General features: G+C 43.1%; 1 protein-coding gene across 1 annotated transcript in view; it reads left to right on the top strand.

Annotated features, from left to right (window-relative positions):
• pdgfc (platelet derived growth factor c) overlaps positions 1-20,607 on the top strand; it is a gene marked incomplete at its 5' end in the record, with an annotated part of 128,407 nt that extends 107,800 nt beyond the window's left edge. Inside the window, 3 exon segments of the mRNA XM_084147214.1 lie at positions 18,612-18,804; positions 19,074-19,291; positions 20,489-20,607. Of these exon segments, the coding sequence (XP_084003340.1) occupies positions 18,612-18,804; positions 19,074-19,291; positions 20,489-20,602 (525 nt within the window). The 3' untranslated portion in view covers positions 20,603-20,607.
• Between the last annotated feature and the right edge of the window lie 457 nt (positions 20,608-21,064).

Genomic DNA, 21,064 nt, shown 5'->3' with positions numbered 1-21,064 from the left:
GTGGTGCCAGGACAACAACCTCTCGCTCAATGTGAGCAAGACAAAGGAGATGATCGTGGACTACAGGAAAAGGAGGGCCGAATAGGCCCCCATTGACATCGACGGGGCTGTAGTGGAGCGGGTCGAGAGTTTCAAGTTCTTTGGTTTCCACGTCACCAACAAACTATCATGGTCCAAACACACCAAGACAGTCATGATGACGGCAAGACAACACCTTTTCCCCCTCAGCAGAAGTTTTACAGCTGCACCATCGAGAGCATCCTGACCGGTTCCATCACCGCCTGGTATGGCAACTGCTCGGCATCCGACCGTAAGGCGCTACATCACTGGGACCAAGCTTCCTGCCATCCAGGACCTATATACTAAGCGGTGTCAGAGGAAGGCCCAAAACATTTTCAAGGACTCCAGTCACCCAAGTAATAGACTGTTCTCTCTGCTACCACACGGCAAGTGGTACCGGAGCGCCAAGTCTAGGTCCAAAAGGCTCCTTAACAGCTTCTACCCCAAAGCCATAAGACTGCTGAACAATTAATCAAATGGCCTCCCGGACTATTTACATCACATGTGACAAATAACATTTCAGTTGATTTACCTGTTCAGTCTATGTCATGGAAAGAGCAGGTGTTCCTAATGTTTTGTACACTCAGTGTATATCATCATCCTTCATTTACTTCATTTAGCAGACGCTCTCATCCAGAACGACTTACAGTTAGTGCATACATTTTTCATACTGGCCCCCCGTGGGAATCGAACCCACAACCCTGGCGTTGCAAGCACCATGCTCTACCAATTGAGCTACACAGGCCTCATGCAATACAAGATGGACCACAGACATTGTCTGAAAAACCAGATGGGACTTGATTTTGGTTTGGTTTTTCTCCTTTATCTCTAAGCCAAATATCATAGGAGAGATATAGTTATAAAGCAGATAGATTTACAGAGAATAAGGATCTCACAGATTCTAAGGTTTTGGTACCCTTTTACAGAATAATATCAATCCATTGACTTCTGTCAATCCATAGAGAATAGTTACTCCAACAAATCCACGGCCCACCAACATCAACTTGCTTTGCTTAGACTCCCATCCAAGCACTACACAAGTTAGAAGATGGGGAATGAATGCATTTTATTTATGTATGTGAAAGTCATGAGGGTAGAGAAGATGAGGACAGCTTACGGTACTTCTACTCTAGTATGTTTCACTCACAACCACAGATCATCTTAACGATCTCAGATCTGCATCAATCCTAATTGGAGGTCAAATGAGTAAATACTAATTATCTTATTAAATATTACCTTACACAATATACTACGCTGTCCTTTAGGCACTCCACATCTCTGAATCCATAACCTAGTAAGAATCCCGTTTGCTGTAGGATTTGTGCTTCTTAAACATTGGTTCCCAAAAGCAATGTTGATCTCTTCTAAGGTCTACAATTTGTGAATTTGTTTTTCCTCTGTGGTATTTACAGTCGTATATTTTTCTTGTAGAACTGTTCTGTTATTCTAGTGGAAGGGAAGGAGGTGTGTTTTGGCTTCGTCTCCGGCGCACAGTGCACATCAAAAGAGGTGTGGATGGATCGTGAGGTGCTATTTATAATGTCCAATGGGGGAGACTATATTGTAGAACCTGCAATTCTGCTGCCATGTTGTCTTCTCCATGGTACTGATGCATTTTAGGGAGTTTGTCATTTGTTTCTTCCCATTTAACATTTCATTTTGGAGTCTGTGGTAGTACTGTACATCATAAGCTATAGAGCAGGAGATTATGTCTGAGTGATGAAGTCATGTGGGTAGGATATACATCTCTGTAATGCATCCACTAGCTGACAGAAAAACGCACATTACCAGTCAAAAGTTTGGACACACCTACTAATTCCAGGGTTTTTCTTTATTTTTACTATTTTCTGCATTGTAGAATAATAGTGAAGACATCAAAACTATTAAATAAAACATATGGAATCATGTAGTAACCAAAAAAGTGTTCAACAAATGAAAATATATTTTATATTTGAGATTCTTCAAATAGCCACCCTTTGCCTTGATGACAGCTTTGCACACTCTTGGCATTCTCTCAACCAGCTTCATCTGGAATGCATTTCAATCAACATGTGTGCCAGCTCAGAAATTGCAGCCCGAATAAATGCTTCACAGAGTTCAAGTCACATTTTTTTAAAACCTTTATTTAACTAGGCAAGTTAGTTAAGAACAAATTCTTATTTACAATGACAGCCTACACCAGCCAAACCCGGATGACACTGGGCCAATTGTGCGCTGCTCTATGGGACTCCCAATCATGGCCAGTTGTGATACAGCCTGGAATTGAACCAGGGGGTCTGTAGTGACGCCTCAAGCACTGATATGCAGTGCCTTAGACCGCTGCGCCACTCGGGAGCCCAACATCAACTGTTCAGAGGGGACTGTGTGAATCAGGCCTTCATGGTCGAATTTGCTGCAAAGAAACCACTACTAAAGGACACCAATTAGAAGAAGAGAACTGCTTGGGCCAAGAAACACGAGCAATGGACATTAGACCGGTGGAAATTTGTCCTTTGGTCTGGAGTCCAAATTTGAGATTTTTGGGTCCAACCGCCATGTCTTTGTGAGACGCGTTGTGGGTGAACGGATGATCTCCGCATGTGTATTTCCCACCGTAAAGCATGGAGGAGGAGGTGTTATGGTGTGGGGGTGCTTTGCTGGTGACACTGTCTGTGATTTATTTAGAATTCAAGGCACTTAACCAGCATGGCTAACACAGCATTCTGCAGCGATACGCCATCCCATCTGGTTTAGGCTTAGTGGGACTATCATTTGTTTTTCAACAGGACAATGACCCAACACACGTCCAGAGTGATGGAGTGCTGCATCAGATGACCTGGCGTCCGCAATCCTCCGACCTCAACGCAATTGAGATGGTTTGGGATGAGTCGGACCGCAGAGTGAAGGAAAATCTGCCAACAAGTGCTCAGCATATGTGGGAACTCCTTCAAGACTGTTGGAAAAGCATTCCAGGTGAAGCTGGTTGAGAGAATGCCAAGAGTGTGCAAAGCTGTGATCAAGGCAAAGGGTGGCTATTTGAAGAATCTCAAATATAAAATATATTTTGATATGTTTAACACTTTTTTGGTTACTACATGATTCCATATGTGTTATTTCATAGTTTTGATGTCTTCACTGTTATTCTACAATGTAGAAAATAGTAAAAATAAAGAAAAACCATTTAATGAGTAGGTGTGTCCAAACATTTGACTGGGACTGTATATTTGCAGTGGAATCACTGAGCATCTTCGAGTGTATAAGCTTCTCGGGTGATTGTCTGGGATTTGAATTCTTTACATACACTAACCACGTTTCCATCCACAGTTTTTATGTGAGTAATGTGATGCCATATAAAAAAATGTCACGACAGCTGTGATGCAAAAAGGAAGTTTCGGTACAATTTTATAAATGCCGACAGATCATTTGTTCGTTCGACATGGTGGGATCTTTCTGTGTCTCTACATTTTATTATGCAAGAAATGGCAGTGGAAATGGCTTTTTGCGCAAATATTTAGATAATAACCATCATATCAGTCACGCGATGATATGGTTTGTGGTCCTCCCAATACTACTTGTTGGGAAAGCATGCCGTTTATTAGGCTACAGATTAAATAAGTTATTATGAACTTCACAGGGTAATGAAAGTGCAAGGTGATGAGCTTGATGCTCCTCTCCAATAAATATCGAGGGTCTTATTCTGGTGACATGATGATCGATGTTTGACTGCTGTTTTGACAAATACAAATATTAGCGCTCTTATCCATAATAATGTCATCATGTAGACTAGCCTACCTGCACAGCCTACCCGCAGTGTATCTGTGGTTGGCCGGAGCGCACGTGCCAAGACCAGAGTAGGCACATTTGCTATTTAAAGCAACAGTTTTTCTGACAAAACAATCGGTAGAGTGGAAAATCGATGGGAACACATTAAACTTTCAATTTTTATTTGGTACATGAAAACTTAATTGAAAAAGTACATTTTGTGTGCACTACGTCATCATGCACTGACTTTTACCCGCAACAAGTCAGTTTGATGGAAACACAAAACTGGTGGGAAATTCACATATTTTCTTTATGCCGATTTTAGAATATTCGCATGAAAATCTGTCGCCAATTGGATGGAAACCTATACTGGGATTGAATCAATTCCATTTGGTTTTTCCCAAATTTCGTTTCCTCCATTTACTTTAGCCAGGTTTCTGTTTTTCCCCGTTTTTTCAGGTTTTCTTTCTCAAAGTCACACCTAGATTATTATTATTTTTTAAGTCCACAACATTGCTTAAACCACATCAGGAGACCACTTTTGAGGTCTGGGAAAAATCGAAGACATTTTGTGGGATAGTTACCTTTTAACTCAACTGCGCACCAGCCAGAGGCCGTTGTTTGGTTAGCGATGTTTCTGTAGCACTCATGTGATTACAGAGTTTGCAAAACAAATGTCCACTGGATTGATGCAAATAATCATGATATCATTCTGCCAGGCTACTTTGTAGTTAATATTTAATTGACAAGGTTTTTGGGAATCTTTCCATCTACGGAAGATGGTTGTCATTACATTAGCATCATCGCTAACGGCTAGGCAAAGTGGTAGAAAAACGCACACACAGACAGGAACATTCCTGTGACTTTGCCTCTTCAGAAAGTTGAAGGAAAATACGAATCACTGATGCATTTAGCTCATGTCATTGCAAATTAATGCATTTTCCCATAAGTTCAATACATTTAGTTGATTTCCTACTAAGTTCAATACATTTTAGAATATTGTTGAATTCCGTTTTAATATCTGGATTCTGTGATTCCATCCGCATTCTCCGCAAAGCAGATTTTATAGGGCCCTATGTATGGTTTGATGAGCATGAAAACAATGTGAAGCATTTGCCATGGCCGTCTCAGTCACCAGATCTCAACCCAATTAAACACTTATGGGAGATTCTGGAGCGGCGCCTGAGTCAGCGTTTTCCACCACCATCAACAAAACACCAAATGATGGCATTTCTCGTGGAAGAATGGTGTCGCATCCCTCCAATAGAGTTCCAGACAGTTTATGTTGGTGTTTCCTTAATTTTGGGAGTTACCTTTCTATTGAACATGCATGCATAATTACATACATCCCTAAATACTGCCAACATCCATCCATCTGTCCATTCGTAAACACATATTTGATATTTGCGAGAATTCATAGATTGAGCGAGCAAGAACAAGGTGGCGTGTCATTCATGTTTCAACTCGGGGCAGCCGATTGTTGGCCAGCGAGAGTATTTACTGGTGGAAATCACGAGAGGAAAGGTTAGCATTGGCCTCACTTCGGCCTGGCTTCTCTCTGAGCATTCCTCGGGCACTGGAAGGCCCCACTGAACAGCAGCACTCTGTTTCCCTGTGGTAAACCAGCCCTACTGGAACCTCAGGTCATGGGGGCAGCACTTGAGTTTATATTTAAACAAGCAATAATTCCTCTTTACCACTTCCATGGAAAGGGGAAATTCTTAGGAAGAGATTTTTGTAATTCGTAGGAAGAGATTTTGGAAAAGCTAAAGGGCCAGGCGAAGAGGTTGTTAAAACACAGCATGGCTCTGAAAAAAAATATTTATCTGAATGGGGAGAGAAAAAGGAAAACGAACTGTCTCCCTAAATGTCGGCATCAGGGTGACCCGTTTTTCACATGATACCTCCAGTATGCTGGCCTTGGTTCTTTATGGGACTGAGGTCCATTGTGCCGTGACGCTTATTGTGGAGAAACTGGGAGACAACGAGACAAGTGCTCATGAAATGTCACTTTAACTGGAGAGTAGAGAGATAAAAAGTAAGAGACACTAGTGAAATGATAGGAGAGAGACTGGCAATGCCAATGCCATGCAGGGTTCCCAACTGACTAAGATTTGGCAAGGCCAAAATTGAGCCTCTTTTTATACCAACCTCAATTGCATTGTGGTCAATGGCACAGAACGTTGTTTAAGCACAAAAGGCCACATTTTCTGGATGGTTTCATGTGTGGGGATGTGGTTTGCAACTCTGTGTGAAATGGTAGACATGTTATCATCTCAACATCGTTACATGAACTTGACATTTAGCTACCTGAAATAAATCAATGTAGTTGTACTTTGTTCTTTCAGTGACATTGGTAAACTGTCTAGTCAAAGGGTCGGATGAAGGTCATTAGCAATCAAAATAGAAAAAGTTGTGTCTGCTTAGTTTGTAAACAATGTTCTGCTTTGAAAGAAGTGACAATTACAGAGCTGACAGAAGTTAAACTTAGCAGAGCTTGCAGGTGTGTTGCATTGTCCATATTACTATTTTATATACAGAATATATATATATATATATATATATGTATATATATATATATATATATACAGTTGAAGTCAGAAGTTTACATACACCTTAGCCAAATACATTTAAATCAGTTTTTCACAATTCCTGACATTTAATCCTAGTAAAAATTCCCTGTCTTAGGTCAGTTAGGATCACCACTTTACTTTAAGAATGTGAAATGTCTGAATAATAGTAGAGAGAACTATTTATTTCAGCTTTTATTTCTTTCATCACATTCCCATTGGGTCTGAAGTTTACATACACTCAATTAGTATTTGGTAGCATTGCCTTTAAATTGTTTAACTTGGGTCAAACGTTTCGGGTAGCCTTACACAAGCTTCCCACAATAAGTTGGTGTAGCTGATGTAACTGAGTCAGGTTTGTAGGCCTCCTTGCTCACACACGCTTTTTCAGTTCTGCCCACAGATTTTCTATAGGATTGAGGTCAGGGCTTTGTGATGGCCACTCCAATACCTTGACTTTGTTGTCCTTAAGCCATTTTGCCACAACTTTGGAAGTATGCTTGGGGTCATTGTCCATTTGGAAGACCCATTTGCGACCAAGCTTTAACTTCCTGACTGATGTCTTGAGATGTTGCTTCAATATATCCACATAATTTTCCTTCCTCATGATGCCATCTATTTTATGAAGTGCACCAGTCCCTCCTGCAGCAAAGCACCCCCACAGCATGATGCTGCCACCCCCGTGCTTCATGGTTTGGATGATGTTCTTTGGCTTGCAAGGGACCCCCCTTTTCCTCCAAACATAACAATGGTTATTATGGCCAAACAGTTCTATTTTTGTTTCATCAGACCAGAGGACATTTCTCCAAAAAGTATGATCTTTGTCCCCATGTGCAGTTGCAAACCGTAGTCTGGCTTTTTATGGCGGTTTTGGAGCAGTGGCTTCTTCCTTGCTGAGCGGCCTTTCAGGTTATGTCGATATAGGACTTGTTTTACTGTGGATATAGATACTTTTGTACCTGTTTCCTCCAGCATCTTCACAAGGTCCTTTGCTGTTGTTCTGGGATTGATTTGCACTTTTCGCACCAAAGTATGTTCATCTCTAGGAGACAGAACACATTTCCTTCCTGAGCGGTATGACGGCTGCGTGTTCCATGGTGTTTATACTTGTGTGCTATTGTTTGTACAGCTGAACGTGGTACCTTCAGGCGTTTGGAAATTACTCCCAAGGATGAACCAGACTTGTGGAGGTCTACCATTTTTTTTCTGAAGTCTTGGCTGATTTCTTTTGATTTTCCCATGATGTCAAGCAAAGAGGCACTGAGTTTGAAGGTAGGCCTTGAAATACATCCACAGGTACACCTCCAATTGACTCAAATTATGTCAATTAGCCTATCAGAAGCTTCTAAAGCAATGACATCATTTTCTGGAATTTTCCAAGCTGTTTAAAGGCACAGTCAACTTTGTGTATGTAAACTTCTGACCCACTGGAATTGTGATACAGTGAATTATAAGTGAAATAATCTGTCTGTAAACAATTGTTGGAAAAATTACTTTGTGGAGTGGTTGAAAAACGAGTTTTAATGACTCCAACCTAAGTGTATGTAAACTTCCGACTTCAACTGTATATATATATATATATATATATATATATATATATATATATATATTGTGACGTCACGAGAGGCTACACAGCTTTCAGCGGGGTTGCTCAAGTAGTGCAAGGAGACAAGGTTCAAACAAAACAAGGATTTTATTATAGGTCTTGGGAAATTAACGAAAATATAACAAAATTCTGTTCTCTTGTGGCTCTTTAAGGGTTAACAGTTCAGGGATGTCTCTTCCACATCCAAAATCATAATTCTCACTCGCTCAGATAACTTTTCCCCAGCCTTACTGTAGTCCACGTTGCAGCTAGTGGCCAACCCAGCAAAAAGTCCTTCCAAATGTCTCTCACGTATTTCCACAGGTGCATATATCCAAAGGTGAGTATTTCCCAAAGGTAAGTATCTCCAAATCCTTATATTCCTCCTGGAAGTGGACGTGCAGCACTCTTGTCCTCCAGAGAGCCCAGGTTGGAGACTGTGTTTCTTCACCCCCCACACACTCCCTCCGTGTGTCTCTTCCCTTCCAAAACCTTCAGCTCATCAGCTCCTGATTTGTTTCAGCTGCGTGGGAAGATTGGCCATAGAGGGGTGGAGTTCCCGACCATACCAGCAGATGGAGCCATAGCTGTCTGGGTTTGCAGCCACCTCAGGGGAATGTAACGTCCCTCCAGGACACAGCCTCTCGTGACATCACACATCCCCCTCCTCGGGACCGACGTCCTCGTCGGGGTAAAGGCAGCGAAGAAGGCATCACGCCGGGAGAGGGCGTCCGCATTGCCGTGGGGCTTGCCAGCCCATACTGGCCTGTGAGAGGGGGAAGCTCTTGGGTGCCTGGGACGTCTTCTTCCCTGGAGAACGGAGCACTTTCCTGGGCTGCGTTCTCTTCTCCCGTATCCGGAGCAGTCTCTGTGTCGGTCTGGGCACCTGCCATCCCTATCAGAGCCTCTCCGTTTCCGAGGTACTCGGGTTATCCTCTCCTGAGACTCTCTCCAGAGTGGGTAAAAGGCTGGGCAGTCTCGTCCAATTAGGACAGGGACGGGGAGGGAATCAACCACCCCCGCCGTCGTGTGTATGGTTCCCCGTGTGCTGGTCATTGTAAGTTCAGTAATGGGGTATTCTCTGGTGTCTCCATGGACACAGGAAACTGGGAGGACTTTCCCCGGGGTCAGACACGTTGGGCCCACCAAATCCTTACGCACCAGGGTGGCCCGGCTACCAGAATCCAGTAAGGCCTCCACATCATGGTGATTCACAGTTACCGGGCAGGTGGGGGGTCGATCTGGGCCGCCATCTACGACTCCCAAGAGCGAGGCAAAACGGTGTGTGGGTGCTGAGCTGGAGGACTCCGCAGTGGGCATAGGTTCATCGGCTGGTTTCCCACACTGCCAGGAGATATGTCCCATCTCCCCACACCGGTAACACTGTCGAGTTTCCCCCTCCTGGTGTACTCTTCTTGGACCCGCCTGGTTTCTGGCTCCCCCTGGAGCCGGGATAAGTCCTGACGTGGCTGGGTTCGAGACCTTGGGGTCCTTTGGACGGGTTCTTCCCATTTGTGGTGGGGCCGCACTCCTGGGGTCTTTTCGGGAAGCATTCAGCATCTCCGCTGTGGCCTGGTACTTTTCCACAGCTTCCACGGTCAGATCAGCCGTGGTCAAGGCCTGTTGACTGATGAACCGTTTTGCCTCATAAGGCAGGGCGCGTAGGTAACGATCCACCACAACGGCCTCCACCACCGCCGCTGCTGTATACCTCTGCGGATCCAGCCATTTCCTTGCGATTCGGACAAGTTCATGCATCTGCGCCCGAGGAGGTTGGTCTGGTTGGAAGGTCCAGCTGTGAAAGCGCTGGGCCATACCAAACTTTGTGAGTCCATATCTGCTGAGGATCTCAGACTTCAGGGCATCATAGTCAGTAACCTGGTCAGGGCCCAGGTCCCGGACAGCATTCAGCGATTCCCCGGTTAGAAAGGGGGCTAACAGACCAACCCACTGTTGCTTGGGCCAGGCTTCCCTAGTGGCCGTGGCCTCAAATGCATGCAGGTATGCCTCAATGTCATCGGTAGCTCCCATCTTAGATATAAAGTCACTTGCCTTTATTGCGCGGGTATTTTGGACAACCATCTGTCTCTGCAACTGCAATTCCTCTGCCTTCAGAAGGTTGGCTTTCTTTTGCTCCTCCAAGAGAGCCACGTTTGCTTGCATCTGGGCTTGCTGGCCAGCAACAAGGGCTTTCAATATGTCCTCCATTTCAGTCGGCGGGGAGCCTACGGCCAACTTGGAAAACTGGGTGATCAAACCTTCGGTATCCTCCTCTGACATGCACTATTAACGCTTGAGTATGCCCGTGTTCTCCACCATCTGTGACGTCACGAGAGGCTACACAGCTTTCAGCGGGGTTGCTCAAGTAGTGCAAGGAGACAAGGTTCAAACAAAACAAGGATTTTATTATAGGTCTTGGGAAATTAACGAAAATATAACAAAATTCTGTTCTCTTGTGGCTCTTTAAGGGTTAACAGTTCAGGGATGTCTCTTCCACATCCAAAATCATAATTCTCACTCGCTCAGATAACTTTTCCCCAGCCTTACTGTAGTCCACGTTGCAGCTAGTGGCCAACCCAGCAAAAAGTCCTTCCAAATGTCTCTCACGTATTTCCACAGGTGCATATATCCAAAGGTGAGTATTTCCCAAAGGTAAGTATCTCCAAATCCTTATATTCCTCCTGGAAGTGGACGTGCAGCACTCTTGTCCTCCAGAGAGCCCAGGTTGGAGACTGTGTTTCTTCACCCCCCACACACTCCCTCCGTGTGTCTCTTCCCTTCCAAAACCTTCAGCTCATCAGCTCCTGATTTGTTTCAGCTGCGTGGGAAGATTGGCCATAGAGGGGTGGAGTTCCCGACCATACCAGCAGATGGAGCCATAGCTGTCTGGGTTTGCAGCCACCTCAGGGGAATGTAACGTCCCTCCAGGACACAGCCTCTCGTGACATCACAATATATATATATATATATGTATTATATACATACACTGAGTATACAAAACATTAAGAATACCTGCTCATTCCATGACATAGACTGACCAGGTGAAAGCTATGATCCCTTATTGATGTCACTTCTTAAATCCACTTCAATCAGTGTAGATGAAAGTGAGGAAACACGCTCAACAGTTGCATTTGCTGTTTGTTTTGGTTGTGTTTCAGATTATTGTGTCATTTTGGAGTCACCTTTATTGTAAATATGAATATAATATGTTTGTAAACACTTCTACATTAATGTGGATGCTACCATGATTATGGATAGTCCTGAATTAATCGTGAATAATGATAAGTGAGAAAGTTAGACCCACAAATATCATACCCCCCAAGACATGCCAACCTCTCATCATTACAATAACAGGGGAGGTTAGCATTTTTGGGGGAGTATGATATTTGTTTGTCAGTAATTTTCTTACTCATTATTCACGATTCATTCAGGACTATCCGTAATCATGTAGAAGTGTTTAGAAACATATTATATTCTTATTTACAATAAAAGTGACCAAAATGAAACAATACATTATTTACCATTCATTTCTATTGGGCACAAAATAATCTGAAACACAACCAAAAACAAACAGCAAATGCATCTAACAAGTTTGTAGAGTCACAGGCTTGATGTAATCATTGTGTGCTAGGAATACGGGACCAAATACTAAACTTTTGACTACTTGAATAAACATACAGTGCATTTGGAAAGTATTCAGACCCCTTGACTTTTTCCACATTTTGTTACATTACAGCTGTATTCTAAAATGGATTAAATTGTTTTTCTCCCCCCCCATTAAATCTACACACAATAACCGATAATGACAACACAAAATGGGTTTCGGGAAATCCTAGCAAATGTATTAAAAATAAATAACTGAAATATTACATTTACATAAGTATTCAGACCCTTTACTCAGTACTTTCTGGAAGCACCTTTGGCAACGATTACAGCATTGAGTCTTCTTGGGTATGACGCTACAAGCTTGGCACACCTGTATTTGCAGAGTTTCTCCCATTCTTCTCTTCAGATCCTCCCAAGCTCTGTGAGCTTGGATGCGGAGCGTGGCTGCACAGATATTTCGCTCCAGAGATGTTCGACCGGGTTCACGTCCGGGCTCTGGCTGGGCCACTCAAGGACATTCAGAGACTTGTCCCGAAGCCATTCCTGCGTTGTCTTGGTTAGGGTTGTTGTCCTGTTGGAAGGTGAACATTCGCCCCAGTCTGAGGTCCTGAGCAGGTTTTCATCAAGGATCTCTCTGTACTTTGCTCCATTCATTTTTCCCCCTCGATCCAGACTAGTCTCCCAGTCCCTGTCACTGAAAAACAGCCCCACAGCATGATGCTGCCACCACCATGCTTCACCGTAGGGATGGTGCCAGGTGTCCTCCAGACCTGACGCTTGGCATTCAGGCCAAAGATTTCAATCTTGGTTTCATTAGACCAGAGAATCTTGTTTCTCATGGCCCAAGCGGGCTGTCATGTGCCTTTTACTGAGGAGTGGCTTCCGTCTGGCCACTCTACCATAAAGGCCTGATTGGTGGAGTGCTGCAGAGATGATTGTCCTTCTGGAAGGTTCTCCCATCTCCACAGAGGAACTCTGGAGCTCTGTCAGAGTGACAATCGGGTTCTTGGCCAAGGCCCTTCTCCCCCGATTGCTCAGTTTGGCCGGACCGCCAGCTCTAGGAAGAGTATTGGTGGTTCCAAACTTCTTCAATTTAAGAATGATGGAGGCCACTCTGTTCTTGGGGACCTTCAATGCTGCAGATGTATTTTGGTACCCTTACCCAGATCTGTGTCTCGACACAATCCTGTCCCGGAGCTCTACGGACAATTGCTTCGACCTCATGGCTTGGTTTTTGCTCTGACATGCCCTGTTAACTGTGGAACTTTATATAGACAGGTGTGTGCCTTTCCAAATCATGTCCAATCAATTGAATTTACTACAGGTGGACTCCAATCAAATTGTAGAAACATCTCAAAGATGATCAATGGAAACAGGGTGCACCTGAGCTATATTTCGAGTCTCATAACAAAAGGTGTGAATACTTATGTAAATAAGGTATTTCTGTATATTTAATACATTTGCAAAAATGTCTAAATACCTGTTATCGCTTTGGCATTGTGGGGTATCCTGTGTACAGTCGTGGTCAAAAGTTTTGAGAATGACACAAGTATTGGTCTTCACAAAGTTCGCTGCTTCAGTGTTATGAGATGTTTTTGTCAGATGTTACTATGGTATACTGAAGTATAATTACAAGCATTCCATAAGTGTCAAAGGCTTTTATTGACAATTACATGAAGTTTATGCAAAGAGTCAATATTTGCAGTGTTGACCCTTCTTTTTCAAGACCTCTGCAATCCGCCCTGGCATGCTGTCAATTAACTTCTGGACCACATCCTGACTGATGGCAGCCCATTCTTGCATAATCAATGCTTTGAGTTTGTCAAAATGTGTGGGTTTTTGTTTGTCCACCTCTTGAGGATCGACCACAAGTTCTCAATGGGATTAAGGTCTGGGGAGTTTCCTGGCCATGGACCCAAAATGTCGATGTTTTGTTCCCCAAGCCAATTAGTTATCACTTTTGCCTTATGGCAAGGTGCTCCATCATGCTGGAAAAGGCATTGGTCATCAACAAACTATTCTTGGATGGTTGGGAGTAGTTGCTCTCGGAGGATGTGTTGGTACCATTCTTTATTCATGACTGTGTTCTTAGGTAAAATTGTGAGTGAGCCCAGTCCCCTTGACTGAGAAGCAACCCCACACATGAATGGTCTCAGGATGCTTTACTGTTGGTATGACACAGGACTGATGGTAGCGCTCACCTTGTCTTCTCCGGACAAGGTGTTTTCCGGATGCCCCAAACAATCGGAAAGGGGATTCATCAGAGAAAATGACTTTACCCCAGTCCTCAGCAGTCCAATCCCTGTACCTTTTGCAGAATATCAGTCTGTCCCTGATGTGGCTTCTTTGCTGCCCTTCTTGACACCAGGCCATCCTCCAAAAGTCTTCACCTCACTGTGCGTGCAGATGCACTCACACCTGCCTGCTGCCATTCCTGAGCAAGCTCTGCACTGGTGGTGCTCCGATCCCGCAGCTGAATCAACTTTAGGAGACGGTCCTGGCGCATGCTGGACTTTCTTGGGCACCCTGACGCCTTCTTCACAACAATTGAACCTATAATAATAATAATAATATGCCATTTAGCAGAAGCTTTTATCCAAAGCGACTTACAGTCATGACCTCTCTCCTTGAAGTTCTTGATGATCCGATAAATGGTTGATTTAGGTGCAATCTTACTAGCAGCAATATCCTTGCCTGTGAAACCCTTTTTGTGCAAAGCAATGATGACAGTACATGTTTCCTTGCAGGTAACCATGGTTAACAGAGGAAGAACAATGATTTCAAGCACCACCCTCCTTTTAAAGCTTCCAGTTTGTTATTCTAACTCAATCAGCATGACAGAGTGATCTCCAGCCTTGTCCTCGTCAACACTCTCACCTGTGTTAACAAGAGAATCACTGACATGATGGCAGCTGGTCCTTTTGTGGCAGGGCTGAAATGCAGTGGAAATGTTTTTTTGGGATTAAGTTCATTTTCATGGCAAAGAGGGACTTCGCAATTATTTGCAATTCATCTGATCACTCTTCATGACATTCTGTAGTATATGCAAATTGCCATCATCAAAACTGAGGCAGCAGGCTTTGTGAAAATTAGTATATGTGTCATTTTCAAAACTTTTGACCACGACTGATGAGGATTTTTTATTTATTTAATAAATTTTATAATAAGGCTGTAACATAACAAAATGTGGAAAAAGTGCTGGAGTACAGAGCCAAAACAACAAAAAATGTGTCACTGTCCCCAGCTCTCTGTATATGTAATATTCTGTGACAATGTATATCCACTTATTTATCCAATATTTGTGCAGTATTTCCCAGCAGTAGAGCTTATCACATTCCTCCACAATATGCAACCCTGCAAGAAAGTGACAATGGCTTGCACAATGGGATTGTGCTTCAACGTTTTTGAATCATTTTCCTGTATTCATACATTCCTGTCAAACATTATTCAGTGCCTCCTGACATAGTTCATGTGTATATACATACACTGAGTGTACAAAACATTAAGAACACCTACTCTTTCCATGACAGACTGACCAGGTGAATCCAGGTGAAAGCTATGATCCCTTATTTATGACACCTGTTAATTCAGTGTAAATTAAGAGGAGAAAGCTTAAAGAATAATTTTTAAGCCTTGAGATAATTGAGACATGGATTGTGTATGTGTGCCATTCAGAGGGTGAATGGGCAAGACAAAATATGTAAGTGCCTTTGAACTGAGCATGGTAGTAGGTGCCAGGCACTGCAACGCTGCTGAGTTTTTCACGGTCAACAGTGTCCCGTGTGTATCAAGAATTGTCCACCTCCCAAAGGACATCCAGCCAACATGACAAGACTGTGGGAAGCATTGATTTAGGCTCGGGTGATGACAAGACTCGGGTCTCCCGAGTGGCGCAGTGGTCTAAGGCACTGCATCGCAGTGCTAGCTGTGCCACTAGAGATCCTGTTTCAAATCCAGGCTCTGTCGTAGCCGGCCGCGACCGGGAGACCCATGGGGCGGCGCACAATTGGCCCAGGGTAGGGGAGGGAATGGCCGGTAGGGATGTAGCTCAGTTGGTAGAGCATGGCGTTTGCAACGCCAGGGTTGTGGGTTCGATTCCCATGGGGGGGGCAGTATAAAAAATGATGAATGCACTAACTGTAAGTCGCTCTGGATAAGAGCATCTGCCAAATGACTAAAAATAAAATAAAAATAAAATAAAATAAAAAAGCATTGGAGCCAACATGGGCCAGCATCCCTGTGGAATGCTTTTGACACCTTGTAGAGTCCATGCCCCAATGAATTGAGGCAGTTCTGAGGGCAAAGGGGGGGTGCAACTCAATATTAGGAAGGAGTTCTTAATGTTTTGTACACTCAGTGTCTATTCACCTCTGCACATACCTCAGATGTCTAGTTCTGCTCTACCACTCCTCACTACACACATTGTCCACTCTGTCATTTCTGGCAGGAGTTGCTGTCTGCGAGCCCCTTGTCTGCCTGCTAAGCTATTTTCCTTATAAAAGATTGACACAGCTTGCAACCAATTTGAAACACCTTTTAGCTATGGCTGCAGAATACAATAGACACTATTCTGTGTTGGGGTTTTATACCTCTTGAGATTAATTCTTACCCGATGAAGTTGTGGCTAAGATAAAAGACTAGCATCAGGCACCACAATAATAAAGTTCGAATGTGAACATGTTAACTGCAGTTATGAGGCAAAATATTTGCAGGGTTGCTATGCAAGGAGATGTCATAGCTTAGCTATGTCAAAGTGAGGCGAGTTGATGACTTGCACATTTTGATAGCCGTGCAAATAATTGGCTCAAAACACTAAGGTAGTCTTTGACTCAGTTCCATCACATTTATTTTGGTTGTTTTGTCTGTCTTTGCTTTTTATTACAAATACAATTGTGTTGTGTGGTGTGGTGGTGCTGTTAGAGTTACAAATATAAGGAAACAGATGGATAGTGCTGGTCGTTTAATTACAAACAATATCACTCAAAACAGGTCTTCAGAATTTCACTTTTGGGCCAATGTGGGCATTGTTCTACCACTGACAATTTTCACCACATTTATATTTGGAAATAACCCGCTGCGCTGCCATATCTACCATCCCATAATAGATGATAGCTTCTGCTACACCTGAACTCTTTGAACTTCGGAGGAAAAACTAAGTCTACCCAACGACCAGACTCTTGGTTCCACAGAGAATTCATGCCAGTCCAAAGTTATGGTGGCCCTTTTAAGTGCTTTGTTCCCCAATGCCTTTATTCAGGGCTCTCATCTCCTTCACAAAGCTTTATTCACTACATGTCATCTGTCTCTTAAGGAGTGCTTGGCTGCCGCTTCTGAGGCCATGCCTACAGAGTGCCGTTAATTGGAGGAGTGTAGCACCATCGACATTCACAAGCTGTTAATGGTTTCCATTCCACACTTGTATCCACTGCCAAGACCAGGCAACAGTAACAGGATTCACATAGCATGCTTCTACTATGAAGCAAAATCTCCATTGTTCTCATAGAAAAGCAATGGCAAGATGTTTTGCCTTGCATGATCTCCCGAGACAATTCTGACGTGCTCTTGATGTTCTTGTTGGTAGTTATGATAATTATTGTTTTATTAATCGAACCGCATGACCAGTGCATTTGGATTAATATTCCTGTCATATTTGACTTTGCCCACTTGCCTAAGAACCGCCATTCACAGTAAATCTCCATATTTTTTTATTAAATGTGAAGTTGTTCATACAAGACATCACAGACATCAACAGATCACTAAACCACTAGGCATAAAAACATTTGCACTTTAAACACATGGCCGAGGCACCTCTGCCTCGGCCATGTTGCTAAACTCTGTAGCCTTCCTCTCTAATCGTATCATGCAGTGGCAGCACCAAATTCTGAGGGAGTGCTGACTGTAATTTCAGAGTGTATTACATGGTATTACGTTGTCAGTGAATCAGAACAGACGTTCCCGTATCACTTTGATTATTCAATGTGACATTGCCAATCCTGTGGTGAGTCCTTTTCACTGATTCATTCTGTATCTCTTTACTCTGTCTGAGCTGAAAACTGTATTTTCCCCATCAAATCTAATCCCTGTTTCTCCTCTCTTATGACTCAGCTCAAGATTTATTGATTGTTTGTCATGTACGCATTAGACATTTCACATAGGATTATACGTGACATAATGCTTTTTTTTTTTTTTGTCAAAGCTTTTGATAGGCCTACACTGTGATAATAAAGGGAGTTTGAAACCATTAGTAATCAATGTACTAAATAACGTACACATTTTAGTGCTGATGTGTCCATATTATTAGTGCTTGCTTGCTGGTGTCACAGTGATGCATTCAACTTGTCAATCACACAGGATTAGGTCTGTATTGCCACATAAAGCTACCAGCAAGCTGACATGTCAGACAGAATGAGCAGAGACTATGGTTGCATCCCATATTACACCCTATTCCCTATATAGTGCACTACTTTTTAACAGAGGCCTATGGACCTTGGTCAAAAGTAGTGCACAATATAGAGAATAGGGTGTAATATGGGATTTAGCCAGAGTATCACAGACCAGAAAGGTCTCTGGAGGATTAAAGTCTCATGTGGGGATACCAATACCCCAGGTATCAATCTACTGCACCGTTCTCTGTCTTAGGTAGAGATATCAGTCAGAGAAAACAAACATTGCTGCCCCCCATAGGAACTGACGGGAGTCTTAGCTTGAATGTTTTTGTTTCTGTAGTTATTTCTGGATGAAAATCTAGCTGAGAGAAGAGCAGTGGAATCTATGGAGATGCCAAAATGAATGGAGCTTTGATGTTCGGTTTTGTAATGCACTGTAGCACAATCACTCATTATGTAGAGCTTATGTTACTTTTTATGGGGGTTTTGCTGGTAATACCTGTATAACTCTGTTTAAACCTCTGATTCAATGCAGTTATTTTTGTATGGGGCTCTCTAAAAGTATCCATTAAATTATGGTTGATTCAATTAAAACCATGAGGCTGAAGTCTATGAAACTTTTTCCCCATCTTCCTTTGTGCCGGTTTTCTTTACTGTGTTTAGAAGCCCGAGGTAACTCCATCTCCATCTCTGCAGAGCGCAGATGCATTGTCTGAGGCTGTGGCTAGCCTCAGCACCGTGGAGGAGGTCATGAAGTACCTGGAACCTGAGAGATGGCTGCTTGACATGGAAGACCTATACAAGCCCACGTGGCACATCCTGGGAAAGTCATTCCTCCACAACAAGAAATCCAGAGGTACAGTGACTACCGCTTCTCAAACGGCTAACAACTGGGGTTCTAGTGATAGGAATTGCAGTGGAAGAAAGGTCTGTCATGTTGAGATGGAGGGAAAAACAGATATACAGCTGCAGTTGAGCATAAAACTGTCTGTGGAAGGTTATCTTGAAAATATATCTTGGCAATTTAACCTCAGCTTAGCAATTGATGCCCCTTCTTTGTAATTTAATAAAAGGTATCTAATCATTTTAGGTTGACGTGGTGAGCTTAATCTCTTTGTTGAACAGGAGTGGATCTCAACCTGTTGAGAGAAGAGGTGAGACTGTACAGCTGCACGCCGCGCAACTTCTCTGTCTCCCTGCGCGAGGAGCTCAAGAGGACGGACGCCATCTTCTGGCCTAGCTGCCTCCTGGTGAAGCGCTGCGGGGGCAACTGTGCCTGCTGCGTGCATCGCTGCTTTGACTGCCAGTGTGTGCCTACCCGGGTCATCAAGAAGTACCATGAGGTAAAAGTGTGGCAACTTTCCCAATTTTCTGAGATTTTAATATTCCTGGAATCAGGAGAGAATAAACTGGAAATCCAGGAATCTTCTAACCAGGATTTCTGGAAAACCTGGGAATTTTGGGAAAGTTATCAGAAGTTAACTTTGTAACTCTAGACAAGGGTCATAATGTGCTACTTATACTTGAACTTAATATTTTTTCTGAAAGATCAGCATAATAAATGCAAGCTAATTTATCATAACAGAATTACATCCTGTTATTTGGTGATTGAAATGTGTCATTAGCTAGGTTTCCATTCAATTGGCGACAGATCTTCATGCAAATATTCTAAAATCCACATAAAGAAAATATGTGAATTTTCCATTGGCGTTTACACCAAACAGACTTATTGCGGATAAAATCATCAATGGGTGATGACGTAGTGCACACAAAATGTTCAATGTGTTTCCATCGCATTTTCAACTCTACCGATAGTTTTGTCACAAAAACGGTTGAGTTAAATAACAAATGTGCCTACTCTGCGCTCTAGCCAACAGCTCGCAGATACAATGCAGGTAGGCTGTGCAGGTAGGCTAGTCTACATTATGAGATTATTATGGATAAGAGCAAGAATTTTTTTATTTGTAAAACAGCAGTCTAGCATCAATCATATCATGTCACCAGAATAATACTCTCGATATTTATTGGAAAGGATGCATCAAGCATCATGTGCACTTTCACCATCCTGTGAAGTTCATCTAAACGTATTGCATCTGTAGCCTAATAAACTGCATGGTTTCCTGAGTCATAGTGGGAGGACCACACAACATATCATCACGTGATATCACACACGTGATATGATGGTCATTATATAATTTTTTGCACATAAAGGCGTTTCCACCACCATTTCTCGCATAATATATTTTACCGACACAAAAAGATGCCACCATGTCGAAATAACAAATTATCTGTCTGCATTTATAAAATTGTACTGAAACTACCTGTTTCCAGCATTTTTCTTTAATATGGTATGACTTTACTCGCATAAAAACTGTGGATGAAAATGTGGTTAGTGGTGTAAAACAAATGTATCATGAAGATCTTTCTGCTATGTATTTTAGCTAATTTAACCATTTGATGTGTAAATGTGTTTGATGTTGTTTTGGTGGAGGGCGTGTTCCAAACTCTCAATTCGCGCTCTGGCTCACCGCTCTCTGTAGGTTCTCCTGCTGAAGCACCGAAGCGGGGGCCGAGGCCTGCAGAAGTCCATGAGCGATGTGCCCTTGGAACACCACGAGGAGTGTGCCTGTGTTTGCAAAGACGACTGGGACTGATCTCAAACCTGTGTACCGGTGCCACTGGCATCCCAGGAGACACTTGAAACTGCACGCGTCTTCCAGCGTCTCCCAGGCAAACCATCTCCATTGAGAGTGAGGAGCGAATGAGATTGCTTTGCTTATCCTGTTCTCCTCTTGCTAATTGGACGAGAGTAAAAACTGACTGGAACTACTTCATTTGTGGATGGATCTGGCCGCTGTGGAGGACCTGTAGCTGACTTTGAGTGCATTGAATAGACAGGAAATGGATAGACTGCACTTGAATGATGGACCTATCTTATTCATTCTTCACTCTCTGAAGGTTCTCTCTCCCTTTGCTTCTCAGAGATCGGAATTGGTGTTAAGGGACATCATTGTCTGTTTAGCGTAATTTTTTTGTGCCTTTTTTTGTGCCAAAACCTTTAAGGGGCCTTGTTGAAATGCGACACATGGGGCCTCCCGAGTGGCGCAGTGGTCTAA

This window comes from Coregonus lavaretus, assembly GCF_964263955.1.
Source record: "Coregonus lavaretus genome assembly, chromosome: 29".
Taxonomy (NCBI): Eukaryota; Metazoa; Chordata; class Actinopteri; order Salmoniformes; family Salmonidae; genus Coregonus; species Coregonus lavaretus.
The sequence above is the reverse complement of the archived record's forward strand: the minus strand, read 5'-3'. Positions and strand labels throughout refer to the sequence as shown.